Source organism: Papaver somniferum, unplaced genomic scaffold (genome assembly GCF_003573695.1).
Source record: "Papaver somniferum cultivar HN1 unplaced genomic scaffold, ASM357369v1 unplaced-scaffold_117, whole genome shotgun sequence".
NCBI lineage: Eukaryota > Viridiplantae > Streptophyta > Magnoliopsida > Ranunculales > Papaveraceae > Papaver > Papaver somniferum.
This window is the reverse complement of record NW_020620714.1, coordinates 8571941-8584558: the sequence shown is the minus strand read 5'-3', so window position 1 is coordinate 8584558 and position 12618 is coordinate 8571941. Positions and strand designations below refer to the sequence as shown.

At 37.6% G+C, this 12618-nt stretch overlaps 1 protein-coding gene across 1 annotated transcript; it reads right to left on the bottom strand.

The window, feature by feature from the left end:
* Positions 1 to 377: 377 nt before the first annotated feature.
* On the bottom strand, positions 378 to 11124 carry LOC113330189 (protein transport protein SEC31 homolog B-like). Its single transcript, XM_026577033.1, has 22 exons — positions 10632 to 11124; positions 9875 to 9923; positions 9661 to 9780; positions 8920 to 9022; positions 8786 to 8822; positions 8565 to 8670; positions 8427 to 8484; positions 7859 to 7956; positions 7623 to 7736; positions 6745 to 6787; positions 6310 to 6428; positions 6106 to 6233; positions 5473 to 6019; positions 5262 to 5354; positions 4370 to 4766; positions 3631 to 3758; positions 3363 to 3542; positions 3061 to 3183; positions 2637 to 2922; positions 1713 to 1951; positions 1271 to 1363; positions 378 to 870 (listed from the first exon to the last, which is right to left on the bottom strand). The coding sequence occupies exons 1-21, from the start codon at positions 10949 to 10951 to the stop codon at positions 1274 to 1276; spliced, it is 3378 nt and encodes a 1125-aa protein (XP_026432818.1). The 5' UTR covers positions 10952 to 11124; the 3' UTR covers positions 378 to 870; positions 1271 to 1273.
* Between the last annotated feature and the right edge of the window lie 1494 nt (positions 11125 to 12618).

Genomic DNA, 12618 nt, shown 5'->3' with positions numbered 1-12618 from the left:
GGTAGATAGTAAGTAGTGTTGACGTTATCCAAGGGTTCAGCTAGCTGATAAAGCTCAAGACAGAAATTTTGGATTTTTTTTTTTTGTTTTCATCACAAATTTTGGATGTTACTCGTCAGTACTTTTTATGCTTAATGCACAAAGCCTACACTAAGCGGAAGTCAAGTGCAGCTTTAGTAACCGACGGCGGGGCCAACACATAGGATATGTTCAAGTGCAGCTTATATGTGTCGATACAAGTTGTATCCGGTTTCTTTTCATATATGGTGAATATTTTATTACGCAACAAACATTTCCACATGAAATTACTATCTAAAAAGAAAAGCATGTAGAAACATGTTTAGCTTTCAACACAACATCGTGAACAAGAAAAGCTGTATAGGGATGACTAAATAGTGGATTGATGTTCTTGTGAAGGAACTTGTAACAGTGGGTTTAAACAAAAAAAACATCCTATTCTTTTAAAGTGGATCATGAACAATATAAAGCAGGATAGAATATGTGACTACTAAAATAGAATTTCCCTGCTAGTCCCTATAACTATATTTGATGATGAAACATCAACGGTGGAAGATTAAAAAAACTAACCCCCCAAATATGTAAAAACAAAAATAGAAAAAATACAGCCAAGGCAAAAATATGGTGCAAGTTAACAAACTCAAGAAACTAGACACCAACCAAAAAACGGATCCTGGAGATTGAGAACTAACTCAAGAAATCAGTAAGTAGATCGAGAGAAGAAACAGACAGATGCTTTCGTCCATTGTTTTGATCAGAACTTTCGTCCATTGTTAATTTCTCCTCCTCCTAGCTTGATCACTTACATTCTTCAATTCTATAAACAACTTTTGCATCCGAGTCACATTCCTTCTGCAGAACCCCAGATGGAACGTAAATAAAGATGTATGAAAATATATAATATGACAAAAAACAGTTAGTTTAAAATGTAATATTCCTATGAGCATAATGTGTAATTACAAAAACATCAACCCTGCTTCTACCCGCCATACTATAAAACTAACACTGGTGAATTCCCTACTCCAGCATAATCCATACTGTTCTTAGTTTTGGGAGGTGACTGAAGAAATGGAGTTTGTATGTTTTAGCCAGAGTTTGTTGGCTTTGGCCAAGGAATGAGACTTACATTAGAAAACATCAGCTCCCTCTAAGACTGTTTATATAAGCAAAGTAGAGATACGCATCATGCAAATTACCTAATTCCTGAAAGTGGAGATGATGCAAACTGAAAATGAGCTACTAAAATGGTTACCTTTCATCTCACACTTTGCCTCGTCTTGATCATGCGTTTAAGTGCTGCAAGCCAGAAGTTGCACTCGTCCCACTCGCTTGTTGTCAATTGAACCTGCATTGCAAACAAAGTCGTAATCCGTAATTAGCAGACAAGCTTCTGAAATTAGTTGGAAACTTGTAGTTGCCTCCTGTTGTGCAACGTAATTTCTTTTCAGTTCCAACAAAACCAAATCATTTAACCAGCTTCAAACCTCTTCTTTTACACAAATACGACAATCTTTGCCTATTTTGGTGAACTGTGCCCTCATTATGTGCACTAAGATAACGATTTGCATAGAACATACAAAGACTACATTTTAATACGATCTTATAGTGCGGTTCTCTGCATGAAAGTGGACTGCACACAAGTTCCTTCTGTGGTCACGAAATAATACTAACGGTAAGTTATCTAGACCATTCACCTGGATCTGCAAGGCAGTAACAAAATCACCATTGTCCAAGGCATGGCAAAGCTGAATAAGCTTATCAGCTGCATTCTTAGATATGTCCGAGCTGTTAAGTTTTGCAAACAATGCCCCCATTTTCTTTGAATTATCATCTATTTCCCTCTTTTTTGCTGGAGGTGCATGTGGACCTCCAAGTGCTTCTGATGTCTCGTTGAAGAGTCGTGTCAATGTGCTGATGACAGGTTTCTGATGAGCTAAGGCATTTCAAAAACAAATAATATAAGTAACATCAAGCAACAACATACTCACTCCTAATAATAAGCAAATGTAAGACAAAAAAGAAAATATTAGAAACATGGGAACACAGAAAAACAATGGAACGTACCACTGATCTGTACACCAAATAGAAGTAAAATGCATGACAAATTACAAATTATATTTAACCAGCTCAATTACATGGAGATATAAAACCTAAAGACAGAAGCGCCTATTTTGCAACTAGACCTGGCTATCAGACAGGCCCATCTATCAACTCTTCGTCATTTTACTCAAAAGGGTAAGATTTTTCAAGCCTGATCAGCTAAACCCTTTTGTCTTCAGACCAAAAAAGCAAACACCAATTAATATGCATAAACAAGGCACGGAGTCAGGACTCAGGGTCAACCTAACCCTGGCATGCTAAACCGTGGATGATCATTACATGAAGTTAGGACCGTTAGGTTAACCCAGGTATGAACGCAAATATAAATCGAGATGGCAATTGGGTTCTAAACTCCAGTAAGTGTTTCATAATGCCCAGAGTTCAAGTAAAAGGAAAGACAATGCACTTATACATATTGAAAAGATGACCTGTAGCTCTTGATTAAGTTTGCTTTCTTACAAAAACATAGACCAAAAGAACATGTGGAGTTTTGAGTAAGGGAAGGAGTTGTAACGTACCAGGAACTTTTGATGTATCAACTGACTGAACTGTAGGTGGTGGAGTTGCAGGCGCTGGAGCTGCAACTGCTTGCGGTGGCTGAGCAGGACTTGGAGCTTGCATTGAAGCACCCATTGCAGGTCGTTGAGAAAATCCTGCTGCAGTGTTATTCCCTCCTGGCATAAAAGGCCTTTGCGCAGGTATAGGTGCAGGGCCCTGAGACACTGTATGGCCAGGAATTGCGGGACCACCACCAAGAGGACCAGATGAAGATTGCACATTTGGATATGGTGTGTTAGCAACTCCCTGAAAAGATGATGAATAAAGGGAAAAATTGGAGTCAAAATCCAATTACACTAAAGAGCATACATGTGACACAGACAATTAAACTAATAACAAGAATGAGAATGGAACATGTGAATATATATAAGCATGTACACTGACAGGATATAGCTGAGCACCCAAAGTTGTCTGCTGATACTTCTGCACATCTTTCAGAGGAAGAGGATTTGAAGGGGTAAAAGAGTGCACAGTGGGGTGAGCAACAGTTGCAGGAGGAAAGTTTGTCTGGAAACAAACAAAAAAGTATTACAGTTGGGATAATGAGCAAAACCAAGGGAACATAATCAATAAGGGTTTAGGAGGCATAATTTTTATAAACGAAACAAAAGCAATGACTTGCTGAGTTACAAAAACTAGGAACAACGAACCACGTACAAATAACACAGTGCAACAGAAGAAATTACCGATGGAGTCGTAGGTGTTTGTGTTGGAAGGAATACGTTGGGTTGCGGCGGATAGAAGGAGGGTTGTGGTGGTGCTTGCTGAAAGGAGGGCTGTGGTGGTACTTGCTGGAAAGGAGAAGGTGCAGGATAATTTCCCGCATAATAGTCATATGGGACAGCAGGATTATCATGTGGATGTGGCTGAAATTGAAGAAGCGTAAGAAGATGTAACATTCAAAATATCACAATTTGTAGGATATCAAACAAAACGTAGATAGAAAAAAAAAACCTGATAATAAGGCGGGGTGCTGCCATTGGGTACACCATAACCAGGTACATCAGCACCAATGTTTGTAGGATATGCAGGTTCCTGTAGCTGAGGGTTTTCATATTGTGAAGTCTTAGGTTCTTCAGTTTCTGCATCACAAATGCATATAAAAAACTACAAATTAATTGACGATCACAAATTATATCAATAATTCTAGCTTGGTCTAGTCAAAAAAATTTAACAAAATGTAAGCCAAAAAATAACATTTTCCCGATGCATCAAGATAGCGCATGCGGATATTTTTCTTCTCAAATCCTAAAAAATTCCATGATCCGGCTAACCACTCAAAAACTGACCAGGGTGGCAAAAAAATCATATAATGAAGATCAGCGCAAATGTTTATTGGAGGTTTCCATCATTGCGGCAGTGTTGTAATTGCAAGAGCTTTTGCATTATATTCTAATTATAGCTTCGCATTTATTAGTTACTGAAGCTAGTGCAAGAATTGTACTCTATCGAAGGACCCTACTTCATACATTTAAACATTTGAGACGTGATTTCTTCTGTCACTGAAATTTTGCATACTTCCACTAATATGATGTATATCAATTGCCAGTTGCTGGCTACGTTTTAAGGTTTTATCATGGGTAATGGAAAATGAAGGTCAGAAACCAAGAAGTATGGTTGACAAGTCAGGCACCTCAAAAACGAAATACAGTGTAACCTACACAAAAATAGCAAGGAGAAGAGAAAGAATCACCTTCTATCGAAAGAGAGATGCGGTCTCGTAAAATAGCAAGCTCTTGAGATGTTTCTTCAGATCCTAAAAGTTTCAGATATTCCATTGCTGTTGTCAGTAGCCCTTGACTTGCAAGTAGTTCAGCGTAGTTTTCAACAAGCTTGGATAGAGGTGCACTAAATCTCTTCTGCCCGGTGGCAAAAGCAAGGATGATAGTCTTCTCCATTAATTCCTGAAGAAGGTCAACATAGGGTCTCCCTTCAAGTTCATTGTTCAGACTTCTAGACCAAATTTCCACAGTCTTCTCAACATTACCAGCACAAACATAGCAGAGTGTGGCAGCTAGTGTTCTACCATCAGTCATTAATCTCGAAGCAAGACTATCACAAAGTGTAGCCCACTCGTTTCTCTCTGCAAACTGTGTACATATGGAAAGAAAACAAGTAAGAAATGTGCCAAGGTGTTAAAAGTGGGGAGTAAACTTTATATCAATTGCATGCCCACATATGATACCCATTAAGTGCTGATAGTTTTTGAATGTCGGAACCAATTTTAACAGAACAACGACAAACTAGTACACTCTAATTAACCTCGCACTTACTACACTCAATAGACTCAATACTCAAGCTTACACCAGGGCTTCAACTTTTTGCCAGGGTCTAATGAACTTCAATTGTAATGTTATATCACTTATACAAGACTCCCCACGATCTCACTAGTTTCAAGTTTAATGACCAAACTGTGTCAGGCAAATAACAAGCTGGTAAGCCTTATTTTCCTTTCTCTTAGAGGGTGATTTTATACGTGTTACATATAGTATATCAAAAATAAAGTGGATTTTCCCGACTCCATGGAGATGTACATAAGTCGAATATGTATGGAATTAATAGGATGAACAAATTAAAGAACTTACATTGCAAAGAAGAGCAAGTGTTTCTTTCCAGGAGTCCAATGGTCTGTGGTTTACAAGGCTCGTGAGATCCTTGCTCACCATGGCAGATATAACCTGATACAAATAAATATGAGTGCATGTTAATCGGCTGAGAACGCAAAAGCTAATACTATAAATAAAACTTTTGAGAAATTAGTTTAGATTTCAATGTTAAATGTTAAATTCTAATTACCTTCGAGTAAGACGAGGTACTCTTCTTTAGATACTGATCACGTGTGGTTGCCCACAAAGATTCACCGCCTAGATGAGCTATAACTAAAGCATCAGCCATTCTATTGTCTTTTATGCATTGTGAGACAGCTCCCTTGTAGTTCCCAGTAACTAGAGCACATCGGATGTCATCATCAAAAGAAGATGCATCACTTCCCACCTGTTCATCCAATTCCTCTTGAACTCTTTCCCCATTGGATAACAAATTTTCTTCGCCAACAATGGTATCATGAGATTTGGATGGAAGTGGATCAGCTCTCGGGCTTTGAATATTGTTAAAGAAATCTTCCGCATCCTCCGTAGGCAATAAACTCCTATCCACAGTGGACCCTGCTTCATCAGTTATCCTATCATCAAGATTGACAGAACTCATTTCCTGAGGAAGTTCCTCTAGAACTTCATCAGTCTGTGCAACGAACCCAAGGTGAGTGAGAAGCTTTGTCCTTGCTGCCCCATCTTCTTCAAACATAACCTTCAAGAAACCCCATGTTTCTCTATCATCCTCGGATCTGTTCAAGACATAACATGGACATAAAGTAAGCATCATTTTGATCTAAATAACTGCTCGAAAATAAAACCACTAAGCTTAACATACTTTGATTCTTGAGATTTTTTATCACATAATGCTCTCAAAGAGGTCTTTTCTCCATCTTGGATTGCAGCTTCAAATTCAGTGGAGCGGCTCACCAAACTGAGTTCAGTAACCAAGTTGTGGATGTAAACCTGGAGAAGGAAAAAAACAATAAACAATAGGTTCCCAAAGAAGCAGAACAAAGCAACAAAATAAGTCATACCATACCTCGGAACTTCCAATAGGTGGATTAGCTGACTGACCAGGTTTACATGAAACAAGCTTTCCTCCAAAACCAAAAGACACACCCACTGGGCATTTCATCCAATTTGGAGCTCTCAAGTTCACTGAAGGTAAGTTGAAATAGCAACATAAGTGGAAAGCAACAACAGTTTTAAACTTTTTATTAAACATCGTAACTACAAGGAGTGGAACTGAACAAAAGCGAAACAGCACCGAAATAACAACTCATAAAGCAAAATGACAAAAGATAGATATTTACTATCTAGTCAAGGGCAGTAAAATCTTAGGGATTTTTGTATTCACAGAGATCTCAAGATTTATAGCTTGACTAAATCATAACCACACGAAAATCAACCAAATCAAAACCATTACCTAACTAAATCATAACCACACGAAACTCAACCAAATCAAAACCATTACCTGAGCCTCCGAAAGCCTCTCCTGCATTTAATCTTCTATGTCCCTGTATGAAAATCTTTATTAGTATATTGCGTGGGTATCTTCAGAATAAAAGACATACACTGCTATTACTGCTAATAGGAAATAAGAGATAATCCCATATAAAAATAACATTGCAATGGAAACATGCATGTTTGATTGAAAATTTAACCTCCGAGACATATAACCTTGAGCACTGCTCGGAACCAATACAACAGACAAATATCAACTAAAGCATCAGAATAAAATTAAGACAGCCAGGAAGCAGGATATCAGCAAATGTGTGTAGTATGTATAATACTCAGAGGAAGAAAATTGATATTTAGCTGCTACGTCATCTGACACATAGCAGCGCGGCTACTATGAGTTTAGCATCTAATTTAGGGAAATACCTCTTTCAAACTAACTCTTTCAAATAATGAAATACCTCATCCACTTTCTTGTAAGTAGGGAAATGAAGTACATTATCAAATTTAGTGGTCAGAGTAATGGTTTAAGATTTCTTGATTAGTGTCAAGGGTCTAGGATTTTGTTTAACAGATTAGGGATTCAGACTCAAGCTTGGTTTAGAGTATTAGGTGTTGAATTTGCATTTTTGGCTAAGGATTTAATGTCTTAGGATTAAAACTAGTGCTTGGCAAGATACTTTCTTTTATAAAAAAAAGAAAAGAACACTGATCCAAGGGTTGAGCAAGGCTGTTTAGAGATGCCACATAATTAATTGTGGTGCTGCTGCCTCATTTTGAGGCAGCAGCGCTATATATAAACATTTCCAGAATTTAGCCAAGGCTTTAATGAGTCACTACACTGATCATTAGGGTTCTACTGCTGCGTTTGTAGCATTGTGGTTAGAGAATTACCTCAATGTTGTAGAAGCCAACATTTCCTTCAAAAGAAGAAGCTGATACCAATCCTGGGATCTTAGAATACCAGTGAAGGTCAAAGTTCATTCCAGCTGGTAATTCACTCACAATCTGCAACAAGTTAAGTACGAAAAGCAGGAATGTTGTAATCAGTAGTGACCGAACAAATAATCGGACAACTGATACAAATTAGAAAAGCAAATGCCGAACACCAGATAAGAAAACAACTTTACCTCTCCACTAACTGTGTCCCAACAAAGAGTCCGACTGTCTTTTCCACAGGTTAGCAAGTAACGGCTATCAGTTGGACACCATTTCATTGCAATAACACCTGTGAGAGGGAAAAAAATCAGATTCATATAGCCACATAAGAATCAAATACTTGAAACTGATAGTTTTCAAAATAACCAAAGTGCCAGCTAATAAAGGTGATAAAGTTGTTAATCAGCTTCTGGAAAAAAAAATTAAGGAGATGCACAAAATTTAAACCAAGGTAGAAATTTTAGTTCAACTTAGTCATACCCTAACATGTTACATCAGTTCAAAGTGCAAAATTCTACTGCCTATAAGACGATTCATGTTTGAAACCACATGCTAGGTTGGACATGAAGATATTGCTAAAGGAAAATAGTTGGCAAATCCAAAACAGTTAAGTTCGGCAGAAATCAAGAAATCTTAGAAACAATGGGACAGATATAACTACTCCAAACTCCTTAAACAAAAACAAAAATGTTGAACTAAGCAAAAACAATTTTTACGGTCATTTGATTAACAGTTAGCGAGGAGCATGCTTATCCAGACCTTTAGTGTGACCAACGAACTCCTTCACTGGTGACATTGCATTCCTTACATCCCAAAGCTGTAAAAAGATATTAAACGAAATTACTAAACCTAACTAAATAATATTTACACACTTAATTTCAAACATTTCAGCCATACCTTTAAAGAAGGCGATGAATCATCATCTGACGCTAACATGAGCTGAGTAGCAGCAGCAGGATTCCACTGCAAAACAGAACACCGACTTCTACTTGGATCACGGAAACTGTTCAAACATAGTTTATACATCAGATTACAGGAACTATGAAATTTGCCAAATGTGCACTATGTGGTTGCAAACGTGTACAGATGGTCCATCAAAACAGCAAGGATAGTCTTACCTGATCACTGGTTTCTGTTTTTTCAGATCCCAAACAACTGCAAAATATACAAATATTCTTATAATAAGAAAGGGAAGTTGAGTGGTATGTCAAAAGATAAACGAAAAAAACAAGATGTAAAATCCTCCCCCTACCAGTTGACCCATTATAAGATGTAGATGCTAAAATATGTTGGACATTGTGATTCGGATTCCAAGATAGATAAGCAATTTCACCCTGAGCAGCAGATCCAACACTCTGTAGAAAGTTTTCGCAGCACACATATATGACCCATTAGCTTTTCAACGTAACACATGTAATCCTATTTTTCGTAGCACACATATATAACCCATTAGCTTTTCAACGTAACACATGTAATCCTATTTTTGGACACATATTTTTGGACTTCAAATACCATAGAACCATAAAATAAATGGCTGTGTAATTAACAGAAGCAAAACCAACAAAATTCAGAAATGGTGGGTATAAGATGCTCACATAGTATTGATCATGGGCAGTGACGGAATCACAACAATCAACTTTAACAGAAGAATAAAATTGATTACATAAGCCTAATCTATCTACATCTCCACTCCTAAAGTATCTACATTAATGGCGTTATGGAGTTACATGATAATTGTTTGGCGCAACATATTTCATGACTATTTAATTTGTTCCTTGGTAGGCTGTACAATTAAAATATTCTTTTGGATCTTACTTACAGTCAAGGAAAACAACTTACTCCCTTTTTTACAAATGTAAGAAATAAAGACAATAATCCCAATGCATATAATATGCCCAGCATATTAGATCACTCCAAACTTACAGAAGCATGTGAAAATGCCACATGCCACTTCCATTGGAAAATACTGGGTGCTTCCATAATGTCTACATACCTTTAGAGGTGGGTAGTGAATGGGTTCTGTTGGATTTGTCATATCCCAGATGTGGATATCTCCTTCATCTGCCCCAGACGCCAGTAGATTTGAGTGAAGATTAAACTCCAGACCACGGACCTGAAGTAAAAGGTTGTGAGCAAGTCCCCAAAAAGGTTATCGTACGAGACCACATCCAGTAGATTCAAAACAAACACCAAAAAGCAAAACTTACAGGTCCTGTATGCGGCTTGAGATGATGAACAAGAGCGTCATCTGTTCCACTGCAAAAGCAAGATAACCAGAAAATGAGCCACGTGTTAGTTTTCGTGCAAATAATTTGCAAGTAAATTCTTGAAAAGCTTACAACCAACACAAGAGATGACATCAAATTGGCCCATTATACACCTCTGCTCCTTCATAAAAGATCCTAAAACATACATAAGATGCATGCATACGTAAGCGCGAATCCTCAAGATTCTTACAGTTGGTTTAGAGTGGTAATCAGTTTTTAAGCAAATAATCTAAACACTATTCACCAAAATTCAAGCATGCCAGACATACTAAGTTGACAAATTACACATACCAGCATTTCATCCTCTTTATAGTACATTGTTTAATCTACTACTGTGTAATGCATCACACAATTCCTATTTCAAACTATTCACGTCAAACAAAAACACTCACACATTGTTAGTTTCAGACCACCAATTTTACAGTATTGACATTCCAACGACACAATTTTACGATTCCTTATCCTACAGCATCAATATGCCACTTCAGATCTGACAATCTAAACAAAAACACGACCAAAATCAAAAACCTAGAAACCAATCACAAAAATTCCAAAACAAAAAAAAAAACACCAAATCAAAACCTAACATCCAATTCAATTCAAATTACTCAGTCAACCAACAAAAACAACACAACAACCACGATCAAATTCAAAATTGAAACAGATTTCGTAGCAATTAGAAGAAAAAAAAACGTACTTGATTAACGAAAGTGGATTCCAAACACCAATACTCCCATCACCAAGACCACCAGCAATCAAACCAAGAGAGAATTGTTCAGTACCAGATCCAGCTTTCCCCCAAGAAACACGACTGAACGGTTCATTACTTGGACTTGGATATGAACCAGCAAGTGGTAATTCATCACCTGATGTAAAATCTATTTTATAAATCTCAATACTAGCTGTATTACTAAACGACGCATCTAGCGCTCCTGCGATTGCTCCTGCTGCAAAATACGGTGCATCTGGCGCGAATGATACTGATGCTGCTTTCCCTATCCCCGTTATCCGCGTCATTTCTGAACAAAATCCTCCTCAGATCTAATTGATTTCTGTGAAGAATTTCTAGGGTTTTGATATTTTTATTGCAGATCTGATCAGGGAAAAGTTAGAAGGAAGAAGAGAAGAAGAAATTTGGAGTTGGAATTTTATTTTTATTTTTCTTCTCTCTGGGGGAGATTTAGTGAAATTGAGAAAGCGTTTTTGATGTTGCGCAAATCTCTATAATGGGGGAGAGGAGATGCTGGCTGGACGCGTGTATTAATCTGGAGGTGACCAGATGAAGGAGTCTTAGGATGATGATGTGGGATTTTGGAGGAGTTTGATTGGACGAGTGAAGAGATTATTTGTAGCAAATGTGTTTGCACTGCCAATGCGGGATTTTTGGGAGAGAAAAATTGTTAAATACATCCCGGTTTTGGATTTCGTCACCTGTAGTGGAGCTTGGTTTTGTAACACTGGTGTTGTTTGTGTCCGACACTCCGCCTCCGGAATCTCACTTACAACATCCGGATCCGACTCTTTATATCTGACTTAAAAATCGTGAAAAATACAACTACATAAAAAAAAATTGATATCGGACACATTTGCTCAACGAGTCAGGTACAGAATGATAATTGACTTAGACATAAATAAAGAAATTCCTAGAAATCAATTAAAGATTTTTGGGATGTTTCAAAGAGAAAAATTATTAAAGATATCGGGTTTTGGATTTCATTACATGTGGTGTAGTCTGGTTTTTTAAGGCATATTCCTATGCACATGTCACACTCATATATTTAGCATATATGCACCCATTATGGGTGTGTTAAAGTGCCAAATTCATATGCCTATATGTCAGTAATAACATATAGGCATACACGATGGAGTTTCCAACGAGCGATAGAGTGTCCATCGCTTGATGTTCATAATCATGCTCGCTGGTCTTTAAAGCGCCAGCGCTAGTCAAGCAGTCGCTCGCTGGTCTCATCAACGCTTATCAGATCCTCATTCAACGGATACTATTTTTTCCCTCTATAAATATGTAATTTCAAACTCATTTCAAATCACACCAGAATTTCTGAATCTCTCTAGATTTTCTCAATCTCCAATTCTTTTCATCACTCTTCCAATTCCTCAGAGAGCATGACTGATAATATGAACATGGTTGAGTTCGTAGCAAGCAAACATGCTGTCGAAAATCAAAGAGTTGTTAATCGTGCCAATGTGCAAAGTGAAATTAGGAAAAGTCAAATTTGGAGAAGTCAATTTAGGAGAAGTCGAATTAGGCGAAAACCAAAACTCACTAATGCGGATGATGAATGTATTTGCATGAATTATATTTCTTTTACTGATAAGACTTTATTCGGAGATGCATTACACCAAATCGGGAGGGTTTTTTTAGGGGGGTTTTTTTAGGGGGGGCGTCACAAATATTTTGCACTACAAAACACAAACATTACACCAAATATTTTGCACTACAAAACACAAGTCTCAATCGGGAGGGTTTTTTTAGGGGGGGCGTCACAAATATGAGCTATTTGTGAGGGTTTATGTCAAACCTCCACAAATACTCTAGCTAGTCAAAGTCAGCTCAAGCTCCATCGGTTTCAAGGGTCCGACACAAAGTATTGTGAGGGTTTGCTGGACCAAACCGCCACAAATACAGGTTAGTCAAAGTCCAACCTACTTTCTCGTCAGTTTTG

Bases quoted from the DNA above. Each gene is read 5' to 3' on its own strand.
- LOC113330189 (XM_026577033.1), bottom strand. From the start codon at position 10,951: ATGACGCGGATAACGGGGATAGGGAAAGCAGCATCAGTATCATTCGCG. The intron at 7,957-8,426 runs GTCTGGATAAGC...TCCCTCTCACAG, and splicing joins GTTCGTTGGTCACACTAAAG to GTGTTATTGCAATGAAATGG. The intron at 6,788-7,622 runs GTAATTCTCTAA...ATTTTCATACAG, and splicing joins TTGGCTTCTACAACATTGAG to GGACATAGAAGATTAAATGC.